Source organism: Protomyctophum parallelum, assembly GCF_964188405.1.
Source record: "Protomyctophum parallelum genome assembly, chromosome: 12".
NCBI lineage: Eukaryota > Metazoa > Chordata > Actinopteri > Myctophiformes > Myctophidae > Protomyctophum > Protomyctophum parallelum.
This window is the reverse complement of record NC_139712.1, coordinates 13,290,516-13,314,706: the sequence shown is the minus strand read 5'-3', so window position 1 is coordinate 13,314,706 and position 24,191 is coordinate 13,290,516. Positions and strand designations below refer to the sequence as shown.

The 24,191-nt window shown below is 44.2% G+C and overlaps 2 protein-coding genes across 3 annotated transcripts in view; both read right to left on the bottom strand.

Moving 5' to 3' along the window:
• mynn (myoneurin) overlaps window positions 1-6,096 on the bottom strand; it is a 43,706-nt gene extending 37,610 nt beyond the window's left edge. Inside the window, exons 1-3 of the mRNA XM_083777641.1 lie at window positions 6,054-6,096; window positions 2,850-3,389; window positions 639-778 (exon numbers count right to left, since the gene is read on the bottom strand). Coding sequence (XP_083633767.1) covers window positions 639-778; window positions 2,850-3,163 — 454 coding nt within the window. The 5' untranslated portion in view covers window positions 3,164-3,389; window positions 6,054-6,096. The remainder of the gene's footprint in view (window positions 1-638; window positions 779-2,849; window positions 3,390-6,053) is intronic.
• Window positions 6,097-16,649: 10,553 nt separating this feature from the next.
• On the bottom strand, window positions 16,650-23,626 carry LOC310868390 (protein transport protein Sec61 subunit gamma-like; the record flags this gene model as incomplete). 2 transcript variants are annotated; one of them, XR_014570088.1, is made up of 4 exons in its annotated part: window positions 23,487-23,626; window positions 21,933-22,039; window positions 18,453-18,555; window positions 16,650-16,854 (listed from the first exon to the last, which is right to left on the bottom strand). XR_014570088.1 is itself a non-coding variant. In XM_083778820.1 (3 exons), exons 1-3 carry the CDS (start codon window positions 23,600-23,602, stop codon window positions 18,449-18,451), a joined length of 330 nt encoding a protein of 109 aa, XP_083634946.1. In that variant the 5' UTR covers window positions 23,603-23,620. The 2 variants fall into 2 exon arrangements, 1 of the variants encoding a protein (XP_083634946.1); XM_083778820.1 differs by lacking the exon at window positions 16,650-16,854 and having other exon boundaries at window positions 18,449-18,555; window positions 23,487-23,620.
• Window positions 23,627-24,191: the final 565 nt, after the last annotated feature.

Below are 24,191 nucleotides of genomic sequence, written 5' to 3'. Positions count from 1 at the left end.
CCAGAATTATCATGCCGAATCAATCTGTGATCGGTCCCAAGAAACCTGCTATTTCTGCTACTTTTGGAAAATGTTTGAAAATATGTTATATAACCCATTCTGACCTGAGATCAGATTCATACGAGGTTTCCACTGGACACACACTGGTCTGATTAACCCATTCTGACCTGAGATCAGATTCATACGAGGTTTCCACTGGACACACACTGGTCTGATTAACCCATTCTGACCTGAGATCAGATTCTAAAAATGTCAGTCGTTCTTCGATTTTTCAAAAATAGCAGATCTACAAGCTCATAGCGCGCCACTCGGTGGCGCGCTAAGAGCTTGTAGATCTGCTATTTTTCAATAGCTAAAGCATAACATGATGCTAACACCAAAATGGGTTCAAGTTCAGAATGGGATAAAGATCTACAAGCCTACATGTCATGAAGTGATGCATCGTAGATATACAAGCTCACCAACATGTCACGAAGTGATGCGTTGTAAGCTTGTAGATTTTCCGATACTTTTGGAACACGTTTTAAAATAAATAACATAAAAAAACAAACATTAAATTAAATAAATGATCATGCAAGATGAAACAGTGATTATCTGAAACATGTATCAGGCATGTCATGTGAAAGTGGTTTCCTCACCCGGGTCACACTTGGAGGCGTGGCTGGTCTCCGTGGAGGCGTGGCTTGTCTCCGTGTCATCGGGGCTTTCGTCCAGATAGCGAGTAGCCTCGGACATGCCGAGGAACACGGCCGCACTGCGAACATCCTCCACGACGTCACTGAAACAACACTAATGATTTAACACGGCCGCACTGCGAACCTCCTCCACGTCACTGAAACAACACTAATGATTTAACACGGCCGCACTGCGAACCTCCTCCACGACGTCACTGAAACAACACTAATGATTTAACACGGCCGCACTGCGAACCTCCTCCACGACGTCACTGAAACAACACTAATGATTTAACACGGCCGCACTGCGAACATCCTCCACGACGTCACTGAAACAACACTAATGATTTAACACGGCCGCACTGCGAACCTCCTCCACGACGTCACTGAAACAACACTAATGATTTAACACGGCCGCACTGCGAACATCCTCCACGACGTCACTGAAACAACACTAATGATTTAACACGGCCGCACTGCGAACCTCCTCCACGTCACTGAAACAACACTAATGATTTAACACGGCCGCACTGCGAACCTCCTCCACGTCACTGAAACAACACTAATGATTTAACACGGCCGCACTGCGAACCTCCTCCACGTCACTGAAACAACACTAATGATTTAACACGGCCGCACTGCGAACCTCCTCCACGTCACTGAAACAACACTAATGATTTAACACGGCCGCACTGCGAACCTCCTCCACGACGTCACTGAAACAACACTAATGATTTAACACGGCCGCACTGCGAACCTCCTCCACGACGTCACTGAAACACCATTAATGATTTAACACGGCCGCACTGCGAACATCCTCCACGTCACTGAAACACCATTAATGATTTAACACGGCCGCACTGCGAACATCCTCCACGTCACTGAAACACCATTAATGATTTAACACGGCCGCACTGCGAACCTCCTCCACGTCACTGAAACACCATTAATGATTTAACACGGCCGCACTGCGAACATCCTCCACGACGTCACTGAAACACCACTAATGATTTAACACGGCCGCACTGCGAACATCCTCCACGTCACTGAAACACCATTAATGATTTAACACGGCCGCACTGCGAACCTCCTCCACGTCACTGAAACACCATTAATGATTTAACACGGCCGCACTGCGAACCTCCTCCACGACGTCACTGAAACACCACTAATGATTTAACACGGCCGCACTGCGAACATCCTCCAAGACGTCACTGAAACAACACTAATGATTTAACACGGCCGCACTGCGAATGTTCGGCGACTACCTTTTTTCACTGACGAAAACTAAATGAAAACTAAATGAAAACTAAGCATAAGCAATGATGAGACTAAAACTAAGACTAAATATACGACTAAATATACGTCAGGGACTAGTGGACAAGAGATCCAGTATTCAGTAGATCCAGTCATTTTACACTTGGTCGCATGCTGAAAATAGCAGATCTACAAGCCCTACGAGCTTGTAGATCGGCTATTCAGTCATTACGACGGCATCAAGGCACCGCCAAAATACATTTTATTCGACTGAATCAACCGCATATTTAGTCGACTGAAACTAGACTCTAAAAAAAGACATTTTCAGGTGACTAAAATAAGACTAAATGACTGAAACCGAAAGGATGCAGTGATTCCTCTTGACCTGTGTTGTTTTCGTCGACTAAAACTAAGACGAAAAATGTTCGTCGACTACCTTTTTTCACTGACGAAAACTAAATAAAAACGAATCTATGATGACTAAAACTGAGACTAAATATACTGACAATTTCGTCAACAAATAAAAACTAGACTAAAATGTTAGGAAGGGACTAGTGGACAAGAGATCCAGTTTTATGCTGAGTTGCATGCTGAAAATAGCAGATCTACAATCTTGCAACGCGTCGCAGCGCGACGCGTTGCAAGATTGTAGATCTGCTATTTTCAGCATGCAACCAAAGTGTAAAATATGTCATTACAACGACATCAAGGCCTGTCAAAACACATTTTAGTCGACTAAATCAACTGTAGATTTAGTCGACTAAAATCGTATGACATTTAGTCGACTAAAACTAGACCAAACACGAGAACATTCCAGGTGACTAAAATGTGACTAAAACGAAGTGAAAACTATTGAAGAGACTAAATGACTAAAACAAAAAATAGAAATTTGCTGCCAAAAACAACACTGCTCCTGACCTGGCGAGGGCGCTCATCTCTCCCGTGTAGACGAACTCCAGCAGCTTCTCCAGGGCGTGGTGGCTGACCGTGCCGGGGTCCAGGCTCACGACGACCCCTCCCGCCTGACCCCTGACCTCGGGGTCATCGCGGGCGGTCTGGGAGCTGAAGTAGACGCTGAAGGCGGCGAGGACGCTGCGGTGCGCGCGGAACTCCCTGTGTCCGCCGCGCACCGCCACGGTGACATCACACAGGAAGTCCTCCTCGCGCTGCCGCTGCAGACGCTGCAGCAGGAGGGCGCTGTGGCGCTGCGACGCGCCACGCGACGATGTCATCGCTATATGACCACCGCACCACACGGCTTCCTGTTGACGACTGGACGCAGGACACGGCTTCCTGTTGACGACTGGAGGCAGGACACGGCTTCCTGTCGACGACTAGACGCAAGACACGGCTTCCTGTTGACGACTGGACGCAAGACACGGCTTCCTGTTGACGACTGGACGCAAGACACGGCTTCCTGTTGACGACTGGACGCAGGACACGGCTTCCTGTTGACGACTGGACGCAGGACAGAAAGATTAAGACCAAAAGACACCGGTGATGCAAATAAAAACTCCTTATTTGACTGAAATTAAATAATAAATCCATTTGTTATCCATTGATAACAAACAAACAGTTAACCCATTCTGACCTGAGATCAGATTCTAAAAATGTCTTCTACGTCCTGACAGTTTTCTGAAAAAGCTATGTTTCTATGTCAAGTCGTTCTTTGATTTTTCAAAAATAGCAGACCTACAAGCTTGTAGGTCCACACCCACAACACCAGAGGGAGTTCAACAAACCATGTGCAACCCAGATTCGGCACAAACAAGGGACTAAATTATTTTCGCTCCTATGCCACCAAAATGTGGAACGCCCTACCAACAGTCATTAAGACATGTGAATCCCTTGACTCCTTCAAAACCGCTCTCAAAGGGCACCTACGGAGTACGGACCCCCGTAAAATCTAAATCCCCCCCACCACCCTCCCCTTTTTCCCCTCACTGTATATGTTTATTTTCCCTTTTTTACCTCCTTTACGATGAATTCCTGTTCTGTTCTTTGACTATAGGCCAAGTACCGCACCTGGGGGGACACCTGGGGGACACCTGGGGGGACACCTGGGGGGACACCTGGGGGGACAGGGCCTTCTATGTCTCGGCCCCCAAACTCTGGAATGAACTCCCTAACGGTTAGGGAGGAGAGAGGGAGCAGCTCTGAGATGGTTAGGGCCTAACCATCTCAGAGCTGCTCCCTCTCTCCTCTCCTTCAAAACCTCACTCTAAACCAGGGGGGCAGTCAGACAGATATTTTGTGAAGCCTATAAGGAAATCGCGATTCATATAATGGCCTGTTGTGGCGCTGTCATTGGACCCAGAAAAACCCATAGCCCCATAGAAGTCCATGTATTTGGGCCCAACTTCACCTAGACTGTATTACCTTAATAAACATGGTCATGAATACTTTATGCTTCCAATCACTAGTTTAAAGTCTCATTTCTAATGTCATAATATTCTTTTTGGAAAATTATGGTCCCATTAATTAAAGAAATGACCATAACGTCGCGTATGTTCTGAGGGGCGTGGCCACCGTTACAGTCTATGATCGGGATTCCCCTCCCACTCGAGTCAAAATAAAAATAAAATAAAAAGTCCCGCCTCGTTGTCTGGGCCAGCCAATGGCCAGCTGGGCCAAAACGGAGCCAGCCAATGGCCAGCTGGGCCAAAACGGATCTAGAAATATGGCGATTTACATCAGGAATTACCATAGAATTACAGGCTTCATTTTACGTCCATGTTAGACCCGGGGAACGCTTTGTCCATATTTTTTACAGTAAGGGTGCATTTGGTTCCATTTGAGCATATATGCACATATGATGAATTCCTGTTCTGTTCTTTAGCTACATAGAAATGTCTATTTGTATGTCTCTAAATGTTTGTATGTCTCTAAATGTTTTGATGAATTGAACAATGTGGACCCTGTTGTAAACAAGTGTAATGCTTAATTGGGTCGTCCACTCACAGTTAAAAGTCTTTGTATTGAGTTTGTGATTAAAATGTACTGTAAATTCTACAAACTGTTAATAAATATTTCAATCAATCAATAAAGCACCCTCAGAGTTACAGACCCATAAGGGTCCATTTGGTTCCATCTGTTACACTCTCAGAGTTACAGAACCATAAGGGTCCATTTGGTTCCAATTGAACACCCTCAGAGTTACAGACCCATAAGGGTCCATTTGGTTCCAATTGAACACCCTCAGAGTTACAGACCCATAAGGGTCCATTTGGTTCCATTTGTACACTCTCAGAGTTACAGACCCATAAGGGTCCATTTGGTTCCAATTGAACACCCTCAGAGTTACAGACCCATAAGGGTCCATTTTGTTCCATTTGAACACCCTCAGAGTTACAGACCCATAAGGGTCCATTTGGTTCCATTTGTACACTCTCAGAGTTACAGACCCATAAGGGTCCATTTGGTTACAGACCTGTTATGGTCCTCTTTATGAAATGATGTGTTACTCATTGTGTAAGTCCGTTCATTGAAAATGAAGGTGAAAAAAGACCACAAAATGGATGGAAGGACTATTAAAAAACCCCACTTATGTTGTATAGTAGAAATAACAACTAAATTAAATGTATCAACATCTGGATTACTTCTATTATAGCAACAGGCTTTTTATGTTCTTTTAGAAAATAAAAGCTCCCGTCATCACCTTCCCCACACACACACACACACACACACACACACACGGGGCCTGCTAATGTACCAACACAATGCTAACATTAGCTCGTGTTGTTGAAGCAGTGTGTGTGTGTGTGTGTGTGTGTGTGTGTGGTTGTTTTAAAGGCGTTAAACTTTAAACCAGTGTAAATGTTTAAGGTAAATAAACAGATGTTATAAAATAAGAGCCGCGGCGGGACGTTTAACCGGGAAATAAAGGCGCGCTGAAACATTGTGCTCTTATTTCGAAGGTCGGAGGTTTTTCGGTCCGCTTTTGTTTTTTTTACTTAAACGGAAATAAGAGTGAGATAATAATAAAAAAACACTCCATATTAAAAGCCTGGCGTAATTAAGAGCCGTTATTAAGCCCAGCGCCGAGGTCGTGACAGAAACGTTGCTTGTTTTCCCCTGTTTTAAATCCCTTAAATTCGTCAATAAATAAAATCATAAAAGTACCTTTAGTTTATTTTCCTCCAGCGGCAGCCATTGAGCCGTGACGTCATCAACGGTCAGACGACTACACAGCTGGCGCGAGCTTCTCGCGAGGCTTTGCGTTTTCTTAAAGCTACAGTGCACTGTCTAAAAACATCATTGTCAAGGACCCCACATTAGCCCCGTGGACCCCCATTTGAGGAGATATGCCAGGGACCCCCATTTGAAGAGATATTCCAGGGACCCCCATTTGAAGAGATATGCCAGGGACCCCCATTTGAAGAGATATGCCAGGGACCCCCCATTTGAAGAGATATACCAGGGACCCCCCATTAGAAGATATATGCCAGGGACCCCCATTTGAAGAGATATGCCAGGGACCCCCATTAGAAGAGATATGCCAGGGACCCCCATTTGAAGAGATATGCCAGGGACCCCCATTAGAAGAGATATGCCAGGGACCCCCATTTGAAGAGATATGCCAGGGACCCCCATTTGAAGAGATATGCCAGGGACCCCCATTTGAGGAGATATGCCAGGGACCCCCATTTGAAGAGATATGCCAGGGACCCCCATTTAATAATAATAATAATAATAAAACTTTATTTGTATAGCACCTTTCATGACATGAAATGCAGCTCAAAGTGCTTTACAGAGCAATGGAGAAAAAAAAGAAAAGCAAGGCAACGACATTAAAAAACAAGCAGTAGGCCTAATGCAATACAGTGAGGACATGAATAACAAAAAATAAAAGATCAATTAAAAGCAATGTTGTAGAAGTGGGTCTTGAGCTGTGCTTTAAAAATGTCTACAGAGGCTGCCTGTCGAAGGTACAGTTAGTTAGTTAGTTAGTTAGTTAGTTTCATTTATTGTCCACGGCATGTGGAAATTCGTCTGCGGTCTCAAACAGTAAAAAACAAACGGTTACAACAACAGCAACAACACTTAACACAATTATTTTCTCATGGCAAAAAAGTGCAGGACTTGTATTTGTATGTATACAAAAAAATATATAATTTTGAGCGATGGAAATAAGCGAATTAGCACAACACCCCATACATCCCATTCAATTCAATGCAATTAATTTAGGGTTTATGGTAGGGGAAATAGCCAATAAGGAGCTTTTGCACAAAATAACACCTGGACCTCTTTGATGGGGACGTAACAACTACAAAGAAAGGTAAGAAAGCCTTTTAGTATGGAATTCTCCTTTAGGCAGGCTGATAGTTGCATCATCAGTTCCTCTCTGACTTTTATAAGCAAATTGGAGATGATCTAAGCTGTTAGAAACCATCGCTGTGATTTGTCTGCTTATAACTCTTTCAAAACATTTTCCCAAAAAGGAAGTAAGAGCAATGGGCCTGAAGTCTTTGAGTTCAGTGGCTCCAGGCACAATACATGACATTTTCCATAAACTGGGCATTGTTAGAGAGTCAAGCAAATACTGGAATAGCATCAACAGAATACCTTTAAGTTCATGAACATTTTCTTTCAACACTCTGCCTCTATAAGGCCATCTGGCCCAGGGGCCGAGTTAGGCTTAACACAGGAAAGGCTCGCTACAATTTCATTTTCACTGAGTGTGATGGGGACATACTCCGGAATGGACATACACACACTATCACGCTCAGCACTCTGAAGTCATTCTTATCAAAACGGCTGAAAAAGATATTTAGATCATTAGCAAAAGATGGAGAGGGGTGGACAGGGGGGTACGCTTTTGCTTAGTTTCCCTGCCCATCATCACATTTAAACCTTCCCATGCTTTCTTGGCATTCCCTGAAAAGTATTGGTACTCAACTTTATCTTTGTAATCTATGTTTGCTTGTCTCAGTTTAGATCTTAATTACAATAATTAATTACAGTGTCGAGATATATATAAGGTAAACATGTTAAAACTATTCAACTGCAGTTTGTTTACACAACAGCTTGGTTGAATGCTTGATTCTGATTGGTGTGTTATTTATCCGCTGTCTCATCAAAGCCTACAGATGTGAATTATATGGACCATATTATTCTCACTGCGTTAGAAGTCATTACCACCTGTAGCCAACAGATGGCGGTGCAGTAACATACCAGACAAGCAGCAACATGCAGTCCTGACTCCTGACACACTGTCACTGTGTACAGGGGGGCAGTCAGACAGATATTTAACCAGGGGGGCAGTCAGACAGATATTTAACCAGGGGGGCAGTCAGACAGATATTTAACCAGGGGGGCAGTCAGACAGATATTTAACCAGGGGGGCAGTCAGACAGATATTTAACCAGGGGGGCAGTCAGACAGATATTTAACCAGGAGGGCAGTCAGACAGATATTTAACCAGGGGGACAGATATTTAACCAGGGGGGCAGTCAGACAGAATATTTAACCAGGGGGGGCAGTCAGACAGATATTTAACCAGGGGGGCAGTCAGACAGATATTTAACCAGGGGGGCAGTCAGACAGATATTTTGTGAAGCCACTAAGGAAATGAAAGTTCATATAATGGCCTGTTGTGGCGCTGTCATTGGACCCAGAAAAACCCATAGCCCCATAGAGGTCCATGTATTTGGGCCAAACTTCACCTAGACTGTATTACCTTAATACACATGGTCATGAATACTTTCTTCTTCCAGTCACTAGTTTAAAGCCTAATTTCTAATGTCATAATATTCTTTTTGGAAAATTATGGTCCCATTAATTAAAAAAATGACCATAAAGTCGCGTATGTTCTGAGGGGCGTGGCTACCGTTACAGTCTATGATCGTTAGTTAGTTAGTCGACTAGTTAGTCGACTAGTTAGTCGACTAGTTAGTCGACTAGTTAGTCGACTAGTTAGTTAGTCGACTAGTTAGTTAGTTAGTTAGTTAGTTAGTAACCTGTACCTGATTGCTAATGAATGGAAAGAAGGATATGAGCCTGCTTGGATGTCCAGTTCATTTCAACAGCAACTTCAACAGGGTAATTAATTAGGTATAAATGAATTAACTTACAGAGCCCTGTAAGAGAGAGACATCGTAATGCCACCCGACGTGGATGCGTTTTCTGTGTTTTGAGGTCTGAAAAGGTTTTTGCCCTTAAGGACATTAAAGCAATGTGGACAATTCATACATTCATACTAAAGTGCCTCTGCGGGTTTGTGCAGCCAAGATGTCTTTTTCTTTATCAGGAGGAAGTTAACTCCTTATAGTGGGAGCTCTCCTAAAGGAAAACAATGGGAGGTTCAGGACAATGCGGAGGGATTGGTCACTTTCTATAATGGACCAGTCATCTGATGATATCTGGTAGAGCTTTATTGGGTTGACTATGGCTAGTATGCTTCCATTTTACCAGAAGCTCCGGGCGGTCTATTTCGAGTGCCTTATTGCACACGAAACATTAGTGGGTGTATACTATAGCGTATAGCCCCTCAAAGCTGTATATAGGAGGGGCTAGCACCCCTCAAAGCTGTATATAGGAGGGGCTAGCACCCCTCGAAGCTGTATATAGGAGGGGCTAGCGCCCCTCGAAGCTGTATATAGGAGGGGCTAGCTCCCCTCAAAGCTGTATATAGGAGGGGCTAGCACCCTCAAAGCTGTATATAGGAGGGGCTAGCGCCCCTCAAAGCTGTATATAGGAGGGGCTAGCCTCAAAGCTGTATATAGGAGGGGCTAGCACCCCTCAAAGCTGTATATAGGAGGGGCTAGCACCCCTCAAAGCTGTATATAGGAGGGGCTAGCCTCAAAGCTGTTCCTCAAAGCTGTATTTAGGAGGGGCCTCAAAGCTGTATTTAGGAGGGGCCTCAAAGCTGTATTTAGGAGGGGCCTCAAAGCTGTATATAGGAGGGGCTAGCCTCAAAGCTGTTCCTCAAAGCTGTATATAGGAGGGGCCTTAAAGCTGTATTTAGGAGGGGCCTCAAAGCTATGGGAGGGGGAGGGGCTAGCACCCCTCAATAAGACGTGCACCACTGTGGGAGTTGCGTGTGACGTCACCCCGACCAACATATAAGTATCGGAACTGTTCTAGAAGCCAAGAGAGACTTTAACAGAGTTAGAAACACACACACACACACGAGCACACACACACACACACACACACACACACACACACACACACACACACACACAGACAGACGTTATATGTTCTGGTGGACGGCCCACCTGCGGGCGGGCCCAGAGACCCACCGGGCCGTGGCGGTGGGCTCGCGGCTCTACTCGTTCGGCGTGCCGTGCGTGGCGTCCCCCGGCGTGGACTTCCCCCCCCCCGACCCGGGCGCCGCCCAGATCCAGGTCCACGTGCTGGACACGGAGTCTCTGCGCTGGGCGCTCGTCCCCCCCGCCACCACCCGCCGGGGCCAGCGGCCGCTGGAGGCCCCCGCCGAGCGCACGGGCTACAGCGCCGCCCTGGTGGGCGACTCGGTGTACGTGTGGGGCGGCTACCCGGCCGGGGGCGGCGGCGGCTCCTCCTCCGGGGGGACCAAGCTGTGGACCGCGCTGCACGCCTTCGACACGGACGGCCACCGCTGGGCGCGGCCCGTGGTCACCGGGGCGCTCCCCGAGGCGCGCAGGCAGCACTCGGCCTGCGTGTTCGGGACGCGCATGTACGTGCACGGGGGCTTCAACAAGCTGCGCGGCTACCTGAACACGGTGCACCGGCTGGACGTCAGGACCATGGTCTGGACGCTGGTCGACACCTCCCCCTCCTCCTCGGGGGGAGGGGGGGGAGGGGGAGGAGCGCCCGCCTCCACCTGCCACTCGGCCACGGCCGTGGGCAGCAGGATGCTGGTGCTGGGCGGGCGAGGCGACGAGGACGACGACGCGTACCGGCGGGTGAGAGTGTTCGACACGCGCAGCGAGCGCTGGGAGAGGAGGAGCGGCGGCGCCTGCAGGGAAAGCTGCTGCGGCGCTCTGCACCCCGAGGGCGTCAACAACAACCATGGGGCGTTCGCCCTGGGCGGGCGGCTCTACGTGTTCGGGGGCTACAACGACGCCAACGCCCTGTGGAGCTTCGACCCGACGCGGCACGACGATGCCGGCGCCTCCTCCTGGCGGAGGGTGGCGACGCGGGGCGCCGCGGCCCCCCAGCGCCACGCCAGCCCGTCCTACGGGCCGTGGTGCTGCTGCGTCCTGGGGGACGGCCGCGTGCTGCTGGGCGGCTGCTCCGAGCTGTACGTGTTGGACCCGCGGCCCGGCCTGAGCACGCTGTGCCGGATGGCGCTCCTCGATGACCACCGCCGCGGCCCGGCGATGATGTCGCCCGACGCGCGCCGCGGCCCAGCGATGATGTCGCCCGCGGGCGCGACGACGTCATCCGACAAGCAACGCAAACACGGCATCATCTCGCTCGTGCTGCCGAGGGAGAGTGAGAGAGAGGCAGAGTGCTACCCCTGACTCTCACACTGGGGGAGAGAGAGAGAGAGAGAGGGAGAGAGAGAGAGAGAGAGTGCCTCTAAGTGCTATCATTATTCTTTCTTCAGAAACGTTATATTGTAACCTCACATTGAGGTCATATATATTATATTATATTGTAACCGTATACTGACATATATTATATTGTAACCGTACCGTAGCGTATTGAGGTCGCAGGGAATTTTTATTAAGCTCCTTAAACGTTGATGTGTGTCTGTGTGATCACCTCAATCATTCTGATGTGTCTGTGTGATGTGTCTGTGTCGCCCAGCCAGCCAGCCAGCCAGCAAGCCGCCCAGCCGCCCAGCCAGCCGCCCAGCCAGCCAGCCAGCCAGCCACTGGGAATAGAGGAAGTCTGGTGCAGACAGGATGTACCACTGTGACCTCACTACAGACAGGATGTACCACTGTGACCTCACTACAGACAGGATGTACCACTAGCTGTGACCACACTACAGACAGGGTGTACCACTAGCTGTGACCTCACTACAGACAGGATGTACCACTGTGACCTGGCGACCTCGTAGCAGCAGAGAGACAGAATCACGTGAGTGTTTGGACGAGAATAAAGTGAATGGAGAAGTGAAACAGAAGGATGTTGTAAGATAGTGAGGCCACGCAGACAGGATGTATAGCCTACCACTGTGGGGCAGCGGTGGCCTAACGGTTTGCGGAGCTGTCTTGATATCGGAAGGTCGCTAGTTCGTATCCCCGGACCGGCACGTTAAAATGACCACCGCTGAAGTGCCCTTGGACAAGGCATTGAACCCCTACCTGGATTAAGAGCGTCTGCTAAATGCCTAAATTGTAAATTGTAAATGTTCTATGAGCAGGGCCTGGCTGTAAACAAGTTATTGAGCTTAGTCCAGTTACCCTGGGTAAACATAGTACCTTTCCTTTCCTTAGTCCAGTTACCCTGGGTAAACATAGTACCTTTCCTTTCCTTAGTCCAGTTACCCTGGGTAAACATAGTACCTTTCCTCTCCTTAGTCCAGTTACCCTGGGTAAACATAGTACCTTTCCTTTCCTTAGTCCAGTTACCCTGGGTAAACATAGTACCTTTCCTTTCCTTAGTCCAGTTACCCTGGGTAAACATAGTACCTTTCCTTTCCTTAGTCCAGTTACCCTGGGTAAACATAGTACCTTTCCTCTCCTTAGTCCAGTTACCCTGGGTAAACATAGTACCTTTCCTTTCCTTAGTCCAGTTACCCTGGGTAAACATAGTACCTTTCCTTTCCTTAGTCCAGTTACCCTGGGTAAACATAGTACCTTTCCTTTCCTTAGTCCAGTTACCCTGGGTAAACATAGTACCTTTCCTTTCCTTAGTCCAGTTACCCTGGGTAAACATAGTACCTTTCCTTTCCTTAGTCCAGTTACCCTGGGTAAACATAGTACCTTTCCTTTCCTTAGTCCAGTTACCCTGGGTAAACATAGTACTTTTCCTTTCCTTAGTCCAGTTACCCTGGGTAAACATAGTACCTTTCCTTTCCTTAGTCCAGTTACCCTGGGTAAACATAGTACCTTTCCTTTCCTTAGTCCAGTTACCCTGGGTAAACATAGTACCTTTCCTTTCCTTAGTCCAGTTACCCTGGGTAAACATAGTACCTTTCCTTTCCTTAGTCCAGTTACCCTGGGTAAACATAGTACCTTTCCTTTCCTTAGTCCAGTTACCCTGGGTAAACATATGTACCTTTCCTTTCCTTAGTCCAGTTACCCTGGGTAAACATAGTACCTTTCCTTTCCTGTGAACTCACTACAGTGAAACAGAAGGATGGTGTAAGATGGTGAGGCCACGCGAACTCACACATATTTAGTGTGTTTAAACTGTTGCTAAAGTCTAACCCTGTAACACCGGGATATATTGTATGCAAATGTATAATAATTATTAAAACAATAATAATACATTAATAATTTACATTTGGGGGATATCTTTCACAATAATAACTAAAACATGTTCTAGAACAGGGGTGGGCAACTGGCGGCCCGGGGGCCACATGCGGCCCCCCACCTTCACTTAATGTGGCCCTCAGGTTAATGTCAGAACACTGATAATATTGGTTTCAGCTGTCACTATTCCACAACCAGCTTTTATTACTTTCGTCTAAATTAGTAGCTCAATGCTTCAACACACGTATAATTAAAGGCATTTGAAATTACATAAAAATGTAAATTTTGAATTTCCAATTCAAAAATAGCAAAAATTCAAGATTTTAATTCGAATATAGCAAAAATCTGTGTGAATTTCTGCCTCTGTGGGGGGGGTATTTATATGCAAATATCATGACCAATGATTGCAAGACAAAACAATGAACATCGATGATGTTTGGGAAGTAAAAAATGTAATGAATTAAAATATAAATGTTGCTAAAAAGCATTCATGGGGCTTACAGGGTTAAAGGAGCAATTTTACATACATGGTGTATATGTAATTAGTATATCCTAAAGGTGAGGCCTTTATAGGATATACTAATACTAACAAACCTTCAGTGAGGTTTGTTTATTTGATTTGATTTGAACATAAAAGGTACAAATAACAGTACAATATCAACACAATAACAATCACACTATTATCTTCTTCAAGAAAGGACAGAGAGAAGCAATGCTTATATTGTCCGGCCCCCTTCTTACCTTTACATAATATTGTAAAACAATATATTTGAATACAAAAATGAAAAATTTATATAATAATGATAATAAAAAATAACTAGAACTGCACTCTGTCGAGTGCATACTTGCTTGTTGCACCTACTAGTGCACAAGCAGAGCGCGCAAGTACCGTTGAGTTGACCGCTACAAACTGTCAAATCTCAGCTTCTCTGTGAAGGAACGTTTGAAATGTTGAATTATTAGGTTTAGCTAGTTGCTATTTGGTTTAGTTTTATTGATTTAGAATTATTCTGGATCCATTTTTAGTTTCTCAAAGTTTCTAAAAAAAAAAGGTATATAAACTGAAATAAAATAATGTTATCACGTATACAGTATAATTATTTAATTATTTATTTTAAATCATCAATTGCTTTCAATGTACTTAATCTTGGACTATAGTGATATTAATACTAAATGCCTCTGTGTAGGCCTATATGTATATGTAATTTGTATGTTGATTAGCGGTATACTGTGGTTACTTTGCGCCCCTTTTGATGCGTATGCACCGTCCCAGCATATGACGTCAGGGTATAACTGGTATAACTAGCTCTCAATGATGACGTAATAAAGATGTGGATTAAAGGACCCAATGCCAGGGTGTAATTGGTTTTCGATGGTGACGTAATGACGATATGTTTTAGTGTCGGGAGGATTAAAGGTAATGCGTATACATGTATAATCTGACACCACTGCCGTATCAAGTTAAGTAGTCATTACGTCATTTGCTGGGACGGTGCATACGCATCGAATATTGGCCTCTCTCCCTCGGCAGGACGAGCGAGATGATGCCGTGTTTGCGTTGCTTGTCGGACGCCGTCGCGGCAGCCCGTTCCCGCCGCCGCGCGTCGGGCGACATCATCAACGGGCCGTGGCGGGCATGGAGGAGCGCCAGGCGGCACAGCACAGCTCCAAGTATTAGTATATCCTAGATAGTACTACTATAAGGCTCCGCTTGCTGCCTCAAATTTAGCTTGAGGGATGAATCAGAGAAGCACACCATGGAACGCATACTGAGTAGCTGCAGGAATAGTATTAGGAACTAGGCTGACATTCCGGTAGTAGATGAAGAAGTACCGTTAATCTAAGCGTGAGTTTTCTACATATTTCACCAGTATCGCGTAGAGTGTGATGTAAAATACAGTATGTAAATACAGTGGTGCTCAACTTACCGCCCAACATGCCCGGCCGGTCGGAGCGCTGCCTCGCCTCCCGGAGTATAAGGACGACTTACCGCCCAACATGCCCGGCCGGTCAAAATGTACTTAAAGTACTAAAAGAAAGTATTCATATTGCAGAATGTCACATTTCACAAGTTCAAAATGTGTAGAAAATCTATTTAAAATAGCCGATCTGCAAGCTCACAATACGTTGCACATGCTCTTCCAGGCAACATGGAAATGCAACAATTTAAGTTGAGATTAAATCGCAATTTCACAGGGCCACAGACAGACAGACAGACAGACAGACAGACAGACAGACAGACAGACACAGGGCCACACGACAGACAGACAGACAGACACAGGGCCACACGACAGACAGACAGACAGACAGACAGACACAGGGCCACACGACAGACAGACAGACAGACAGACACAGGGCCACACGACAGACAGACAGACAGACAGACACAGGGCCACACGACAGACAGACAGACAGAGGGCCACACGACAGACAGACAGGCAGACAGACAGACACAGGGCCACACGACAGACAGACAGACAGACAGACACAGGGCCACACGACAGACAGACAGACAGAGGGCCACACGACAGACAGACAGGCAGACAGACACAGGGCCACACAGTCGACTGATCACTGCAGTCAAACTCATTCATGTTCACAATCCATTTTAAGATGATAAACCTACTGGCAAGTGTTGGGCAATATTACTTAGGAGAGTAATGTTTAATTTACTTATTACTTGGAATCAAGAGTAATATAGTTACATATTACTTTTCAACCAGGCCCGTTCCACCCACAAACTAGCCTGGGGTCCACCTATGCTTTCTATGGCATAGGCAGCTCCCAGCCGGATCCGCCGGGAGAATCTAGACACAGCTGCGCGACATGAGACTGATTAATTAGAGTGACAGAGAGAGAGAGGAGTGTGTGTGTGTGCGTGTGTGTCAATTTAACAAAGATGCAGACAATCCGAAATCAGCAGAGAGTGATCGACGTTTGCGCTACTCTATGCCGGATTGAAGTGGACTCTGACACAGACTTTTCTTTTCCTCCCTGGAAATAAAAACGTCTGGGTTTCCGAGGCTACCCGCAAACTAACAAAATCTGTTTAGCAGCTCCTTTTACAACTGCATCCAATTCATTGGAATAAGAAGTCTCCAATCAGCAAATAAGAAGTCTCCAATCAGCCAAACTGAATAATTGTAGGATATAAAACAATATATTCAACAGTCGTTTTCAGCTGCATATTCCAACAATCTGAACTGCACACACTGCTCCAAACGGACAGTATGTTGTATACATAAACAAAAAGGACAGTATATTGTATACATAAACTGTGTTATATATAATATCTGTCATGTCTTGGTGGCAACGTTTGACTCTTTCAATATGTTTTGTACACAGCGAGTCACAACACTTGGATTCCATGGTCGTTGGTTTATTAAGTCAGATACAAATGTACAGAATGTAAAAATGGCATTATTAATATTATTCTTCCCTATAATGCGCTCAGTCCCAACAGCATTATACAGGCACCAGTCCTGCCCCCCTGGGTCTTGTAGTTCTCCTGCCTCTGCGGTCTTGTAGTTCTCCTGCCTCTGGGTCTTGTAGTTCTAATTCAGCCGCCCCTGGAGAAGAAAATAAGACGTTATTAGCCGGAGGAATGGAGAATAGGAAACGTCACGTCACGTGTACTTATATTTCTAGACACAATGGGCCCGATTCACTAAGCTGCTTACACCCATATTTGGGGTGTAAAGGAATTCTCCAAACTTCCCACGTTAGTCAGATTGAGTAATATATAATTATATTTCGCGGAGGAGGGCCGCTCTCTCTCCAGTCTCCTCGGAGGCAGACTTACAGGACCAAAGCTTTAGAATGCCTTTCTTCTGTGTGGAGTTTGCATGTTCTCCCCGTGTCCCCTAGGGTAAAAAAACATGCAGTAATCCTGGTCTCTAAACTGCCTCCCCCTGGCCAGCCGGGGCGCCTGATGGAGGGGAAAGGAACTGGTTGGAATAATGTGTTCCTTCCACGCGCTACGTCCAACCAGGGAAACTCCCCCCTGTCAGGTGTAAAGGAGCAACTTGGACACTCAGGCATGAAGGGAGCATGAGTTCAAGTCCGTTGCTCTCCCCAGGTTGGTGGAGGGTGTGTAGAGCCCAGGATCACATTAGATAATTGACACAGGGGTGAAAAATGGGTTACAAAATCGTGGGATAAAAAATATATTTAGAAAAAATATATAATGCCTTTCTTCTAGACTACTAACGTGGGAAGTTTGGGGAAATATTGGTGTAAACAGATTAGTGAATTGGGCCCTATATGATTTCTTGAGTCATTGTGGAGCATACTGTATATAGCCAATCAGCATGTGAGTCATGTCAATGTCAATCATGTAGGCTAATGTATGCAAAACATTACAAAGCATGGTAAATGGTGCATTTATATTATATAGCGCTTTTATCCAAGGCGCTTTAAAGAGACATTCACACACCTTTACATGGACTGTGCATTACATTCACCCATTCACACACACATTCACACATTCAAGGATCGAACTGGCAACCTTGCGGTTACCATCCGGCCACTATACCGCTGATCCACCGCCACCCCATGCATATGAATTAGAATGAAGTTACAAATGATACAAAATATATATTTACCTTTATTTTTTTGACAGGGTCACGTAGTGTTTTATTTAGCTGCCAGGGGCAGGTGGGCAACCCTTAGTGTTTTATTTAGCTGCCAGGGGCAGGTGGGCAACCCTTAGTGTTTTATTTAGCTGCCAGGGGCAGGTGGGTGACCCTTAGTGTTTTATTTAGCTGCCAGGGGCAGGTGGGCGACCCTTAGTGTTATATTTAGCTGCCAGGGGCAGGTGGGCAACCCTTAGTGTTTTATTTAGCTGCCAGGGGCAGGTGGGCAACCCTTAGTGTTATATTTATCTGCCAGGGGCAGGTGGGCGACCCTTAGTGTTTTATTTAGCTGCCAGGGGCAGGTGGGCAACCCTTAGTGTTTTATTTAGCTGCCAGGGGCAGGTGGGCGACGCTTAGTGTTTTATTTAGCTGCCAGGGGCAGGTGGGCAACCCTTAGTGTTTTATTTAGCTGCCAGGGGCAGGTGGGCGACCCTTAGTGTTTTATTTAGCTGCCAGGGGCAGGTGGGCGACCCTTAGTGTTATATTTAGCTGCCAGGGGCAGGTGGGCAACCCTTAGTGTGATGGATACTTACACTATGATGTTGTTGATTGGAATGTGGATGAGCTTGACGAAGAAGCCGATGAAACCCATGATGGCGAAGCCGATCGCCGTGGCCATGGCGATCTTCTGGAACTCTGTAAGAAGAACGGTAACTTTAGTCTGACCATTACTAAGCCTAACCATAACCTATCCACGACCTTCAGCCATTACTAAGCCTAACCATAACCTATCCACAACCTTGAGCCATTACTAAGGGCCGATTCATACTCCTATTTTAGAGCCCAATAAAAGTTGGTTCGGCTCTGTAGAGCCTACAATGTGACGTCATTTGAGGTTCGGGCGGGGGGGGGGTACCGTCCTAAAGTCGGCTCTTCGGTGCTAAGTAATCAACAAAAACCCTATAGCAAACTGGTCAAACATTGGCCAAATTGTCAACAATATAACCCCCCCCCCCCCTCCCGAAGCAAAGATTTGAATTAAAAACGTTTGCTCTGAATATATATATCTATATATCTATATAAGAATATATATAGATTTGCACCACATTTTCACGATTTTTTAAAAATACCTAAAGTATAACATCATTCTTAAAACACTCAAATGGGTCCCCGCCCTGAATGGGTTAAGTGAACATGAACTGTCAACCCCGTTATATTTGTAAAATTAATTGTAATCTGTGGAATCAAATAAATACCTAAAATGTGTGTGTGTGTGTGTGTGAGAGAGAGAGAGAGAGAGATCGATCCACTGTTAGCTACAGGAGTGCTGTCATGATTCAAGGCATCATTTCTACAACAGAGTAAACGTGGGAAGAGTTGCTATTTAATGTTTAATGTTAAAACATATAGTGAGCCCAGGCGGTGGCGTAACCGTCTGGGCACCCGACTGGTAAATTAATCCAGTCGCAGTGTGCCGCGGGTTCGACTCTCGAGCCCGACACGGCCTTTACTGCATGTCTTCCCCCCATCTCTCTCCCGTTTCCTGTCAGCCTACTGTCTGTCCCTTCAAAAACCAATAAAAGGCGTAAGCCGCAAAAATATATCTTAAAAAAAAACAAAAAAAAAACATATAGTGAAAGGCTATTTGCACATTTCTCTGTATTGACATTACAAATGGACTGGATGTTATTTATGGCACAATTTATAATCTGCTCAAGAGGCACTGATTGCAACCTTTTCACTGATTTGGTTAAATGCTGTTATTTTCTCTAGCACTGTGCACTAAACACTCAAACACCAACTTTATACACTTGATGCAGATCTAATAATAATAATAAATAATAAATAATAATAATAATTAATAATAATTCCCAATGCATTTTTCCTCATAGACATTTCAAAACGTATTTATTTAAAGACCTTTTAAACGTCGTACGAAGCCAACTCGTGACAAATCATGACAACACACACAATATTTTGGACCAAACAAATAATTACAAAGAAGAAAAACAACCAAAAAAGTGTTGTAACCTGCCGTTTTATCCTTCTTTCTAATTATTTGTTCATTTGTTGTCATGATTTGTCACGACAAGAGTTGTCTTTGTCCGCGGCGTAAACGTCTTTAAATAAAGAGTCGTCTTTGTCCGCGGCGTTTAAACGTCTTTAAATAAAGAGTTGTCTTTGTCCGCAGCGTTTAAACGTCTTTAAATAAAGAGTCGTCTTTGTCCGCGGCGTTTAAACGTCTTTAAATAAAGAGTTGTCTTTGTCCGTGGCGTTTAAACGTCTTTAAATAAAGAGTCGTCTTTGTCCGCGGCGTTTAAACGTCTTTAAATAAAGAGTTGTCTTTGTCCGCGGCGTTTAAACGTCTTTAAATAAAGAGTTGTCTTTGTCCGCGGCGTTTAAACGTCTTTAAATAAAGAGTTGTCTTTGTCCGCGGCGTTTAAACGTCTTTAAATAAAGAGTTGTCTTTGTCCGCGGCGTATAAACGTCTTTAAATAAATACTTTCTGAAAAGTCTATGAGGGAAAATGAACAGGGATTTATTTTCCGGGTCTCTCGAGGGGGCGGGACTGCGACGCTCTATTGACCGCCGTCACCCTCTCTCCCCCGCAAGCAGTGACGTTCACACCTCCCTCCGGGCTGGAGACGGTCGGCCATTGTTCAAGCTAATGGTGTGTTGATGTGACTGACTGTAGGCTACAACTGTAAGCTACTCACAACATGTAGACTAAATGTTGTTTTAGGTTATAGGCTACTCACAACATGTAGACTAAATGTTGTTTTAGGTTATAGGCCACTCAGAACATGTAGACTAAATGTTGTTTTAGGTTATAGGCTACTCACAACATGTAGACTAAATGTTGTTTTAGGTAATAGGCTACTCACAACATGTAGACAAAATGTTGTTTTAGGTTATAGGCTACTCACAACATGTAGACTAAATGTTGTTTTAGGTTATAGGCTACTCACAACATGTAGACTAAATGTTGTTTTAGGTTATAGGCTACTCACAACATGTAGACTAAATGTTGTTTTAGGTTATAGGCTACTCACAACATGTAGACTAAATGTTGTTTTAGGTTATATTTTATTTCTCCCCAAACGGAACAAATATATGGTGAAATATGGCGCGTTGTTTCCACCAAGCGCATAGCTCAATTGATATGAATAAATGATGACTCTACACGCCATCTTTATAGGATAAATAATTAAGGTGGCGACGATTAAAAATAAATCAATTGGGAGGGCACAGACAGAATCTACAGCATGTATCGAGGAGGGACATTATTGAATGGTTGGTTTGACACAGACAGAATCTACAGTATGTATGTATGTTTGACCCAACTGACATTTCCTTTCCTTGGAGTGAGAAAGCGTGCCGATGCGATAAGAAGAAAAGAAAAAAAGACAGGCCCTTAAAACTAGGCTCCAGACCTCCCGAAAAACAATCTGGTCAGGCTCCTACTTGGCCTCACCCCCCGAACCCACCTCACCCCTGCCCACTTTGACAGGCTGGGATGGCTTAGGGTCGACGACAGAGTACAGCATCTTGTAATGGGTCTGGTCCACAAGATTCGATATACACCACCAAGATACCCATGTACCTGTCTAGATACTTCACTAAGATACCCATGTACCTGTCTAGATACTTCACTAAGATACCCATGTACCTGTCTAAATACTTCACTAAGATACCCATGTACCTGTCTAAATACTTCACTAAAGATACCCATGTACCTGTCTAGATACTTCACTAAGATACCCATGTACCTGTCTAAATACTTCACTAAGATACCCATGTACCTGTCTAGATACTTCACTAAGATACCCATGTATCTGTCTAAATACTTCACTAAAGATACCCATGTACCTGTCTAGATACTTCACTAAGATACCCATGTACCTGTCTAAATACTTCCTTAATGTAAACGAAGTCCACACCCACAACACCAGAGGGAGTGCAACGAACCATGTGACTGACATAGAAACATAGCCTTTTCAGAAAACTGTCAGGATGTAGGAAGACATTTTTAGAATCTGATCTCAGGTCAGAATGGGTTAAAGGTACAGTACCTTTCCTGTCAGGTTTGGTGCATCTCTTCACCAGTCTGATGGAGTCTTTGACAAACTGCCGGCTAGGCTCAACGAACTGCATCACCTGATCCATGATGGCACTGTCCCTTTAAACACATAAATATATATATATAAATATATATAAATATATACAGTAATACTGATCCATGATGGCACTGTCCCTTAGTTTAAACACATAAATATATATATATATATATATATATATATATATATATATATATATATACACACACACACACACACACAGTAATACTGATTCATGATGGCGCTGTCCCTTTAAACACATAAATTATATATATATATATATATATATATATATAAATAAATACAGTAATACTGATCCATGATGGCGCTGTCCCTTTAAACACATAAATATATATATAAATATATACAGTAATACTGGTGACAACCTTCACTCAATGTGGCCGTAAGGGTTAATATCAGAATAATGATATATTATTGATTTGAAAACACGACCCGCTTCCATTACTTCAGTCTAAATTAGTAGCTTGAAGAGTATAAAGTTAACATAACTACAATTAAAGGCATTTGAAATTAAATAAAAATGCTACTTTTCAGGATTCCAGTTGAAAAATACCAAATAATAATTTAAATTAAAATATAGCAAAAATAGCTGGGGTGCTAGCCCCTCCTATATACAGGTTTAATGTTTGTTTTTAGTTCAATGTTTGTTTTGTAAACGCCATTGACAACGAAGGAAACATGTATGTGATAATGTTCCTCATTGTGTCATATTGTAACATCACCTGATCAACATGAGGTAGACTTTAATATATTAGCGCCCCTCACTTCACACAGGTGTGATTTTTCTAGATAAAACCACATCAATGTCAGATGAACAGTTTATACTGTAACCATGATTCATATTTATACCATTTAATAAAACACCTATTCTGAACACAGGCTAGAACTATTATCTATTTATTATTAATTATTAATGAACACATGCTAGAGCAGAACTGACTTCACATCAACTATTGGATTAAATACCGTGTTTTTATTTTAACAGCGAATTCTGACGTAATCAAATCAGTCTAAAAGTGTCTTTTGAACAGCATTTAGTTCTAGTCTCATTTTAGTCACATGGAAGCGTTTAGTCTTGTCTAGTAGTCGACTAAATATAAACAATATAACATTAGTCATTTAGTAGAGCGTTTTGTCTTGTCTAGTAGTCGACTAAATATAAAAAAATATAAGATTAGTCATTTAGTAGAGCGTTTAGTCTTGTCTAGTAGTCGACTAAATATAAAAATACAACATTAATTTAGTAGAGCGTTTAGTCTTGTCTAGTAGTCGACTAAATATAAAAAATATAACATTAGTAATTTAGTAGAAACACTAACTTTACACTCGGCGAACATTTTAAAACAAACATCACAATCACAACAAACAACACAGCGCGTTGTGAGCTTGTAGATCGGGGCTATCGTCGTGCTAAGAGGTATAAACAGGGCTTAAAAACGTAAATAACGTTAATAAGGAGCAGGTTGATGTTTTGTGATTGATATTGACCTTGTTGTTGTCGTTTTTAGCTCGGTTTGTAGTCCTGTAGTGTAGACGATGTGTGTTCTGTTCTGGTTCTGATCCGTCAGACAGACACATGAAAAAGACACGTAGCGCTCGAGCATAGAGTTATACTCTAAGCGCTCGAGCCGTTCTGTGTGTACTACAGGAAGGATGACGACGTTTTGTAGTCCAGTAGATCTGGGGTTTGTAGTCCTAGACACGTAGCGCTCGAGCCGTTCTGCGTGTACTACAGGAAGGATGACGACGATTTGTAGTCCAGTAGATCTGGGGTTTGTAGTCCTAGACACGTAGCGCTCGAGTCGTATGCCCTATGAACCAAGCCCCCCCCCCCCCCCCCCATTTTCTATTGAGAATTAAATACAAAAATACAGCACAGACAACAAAGACAAAACATAACAACACAAAATGGACAACTTGGACAAGTGAAGTATTTATCAACAGTTTGCAGAATTACAGTACATTTCAAGCACAACTCAATTAAAACACTGTTAACTGTGAGTGGACCGTACGACAATAGTTTACAATAAGGTCCACCTTGTTCAATTCATCATAACATTTAGAGACGTACACAAATAGACACTTCTATTTAGCCAAAGGTCAGAACAGGAATTCATCATAAAGGAGGTAAAAAGGAAAAGAAACATACAGGGGAAAAGGGAGAGAGAGAGAGAGAGAGAGAGAGAGAGAGAG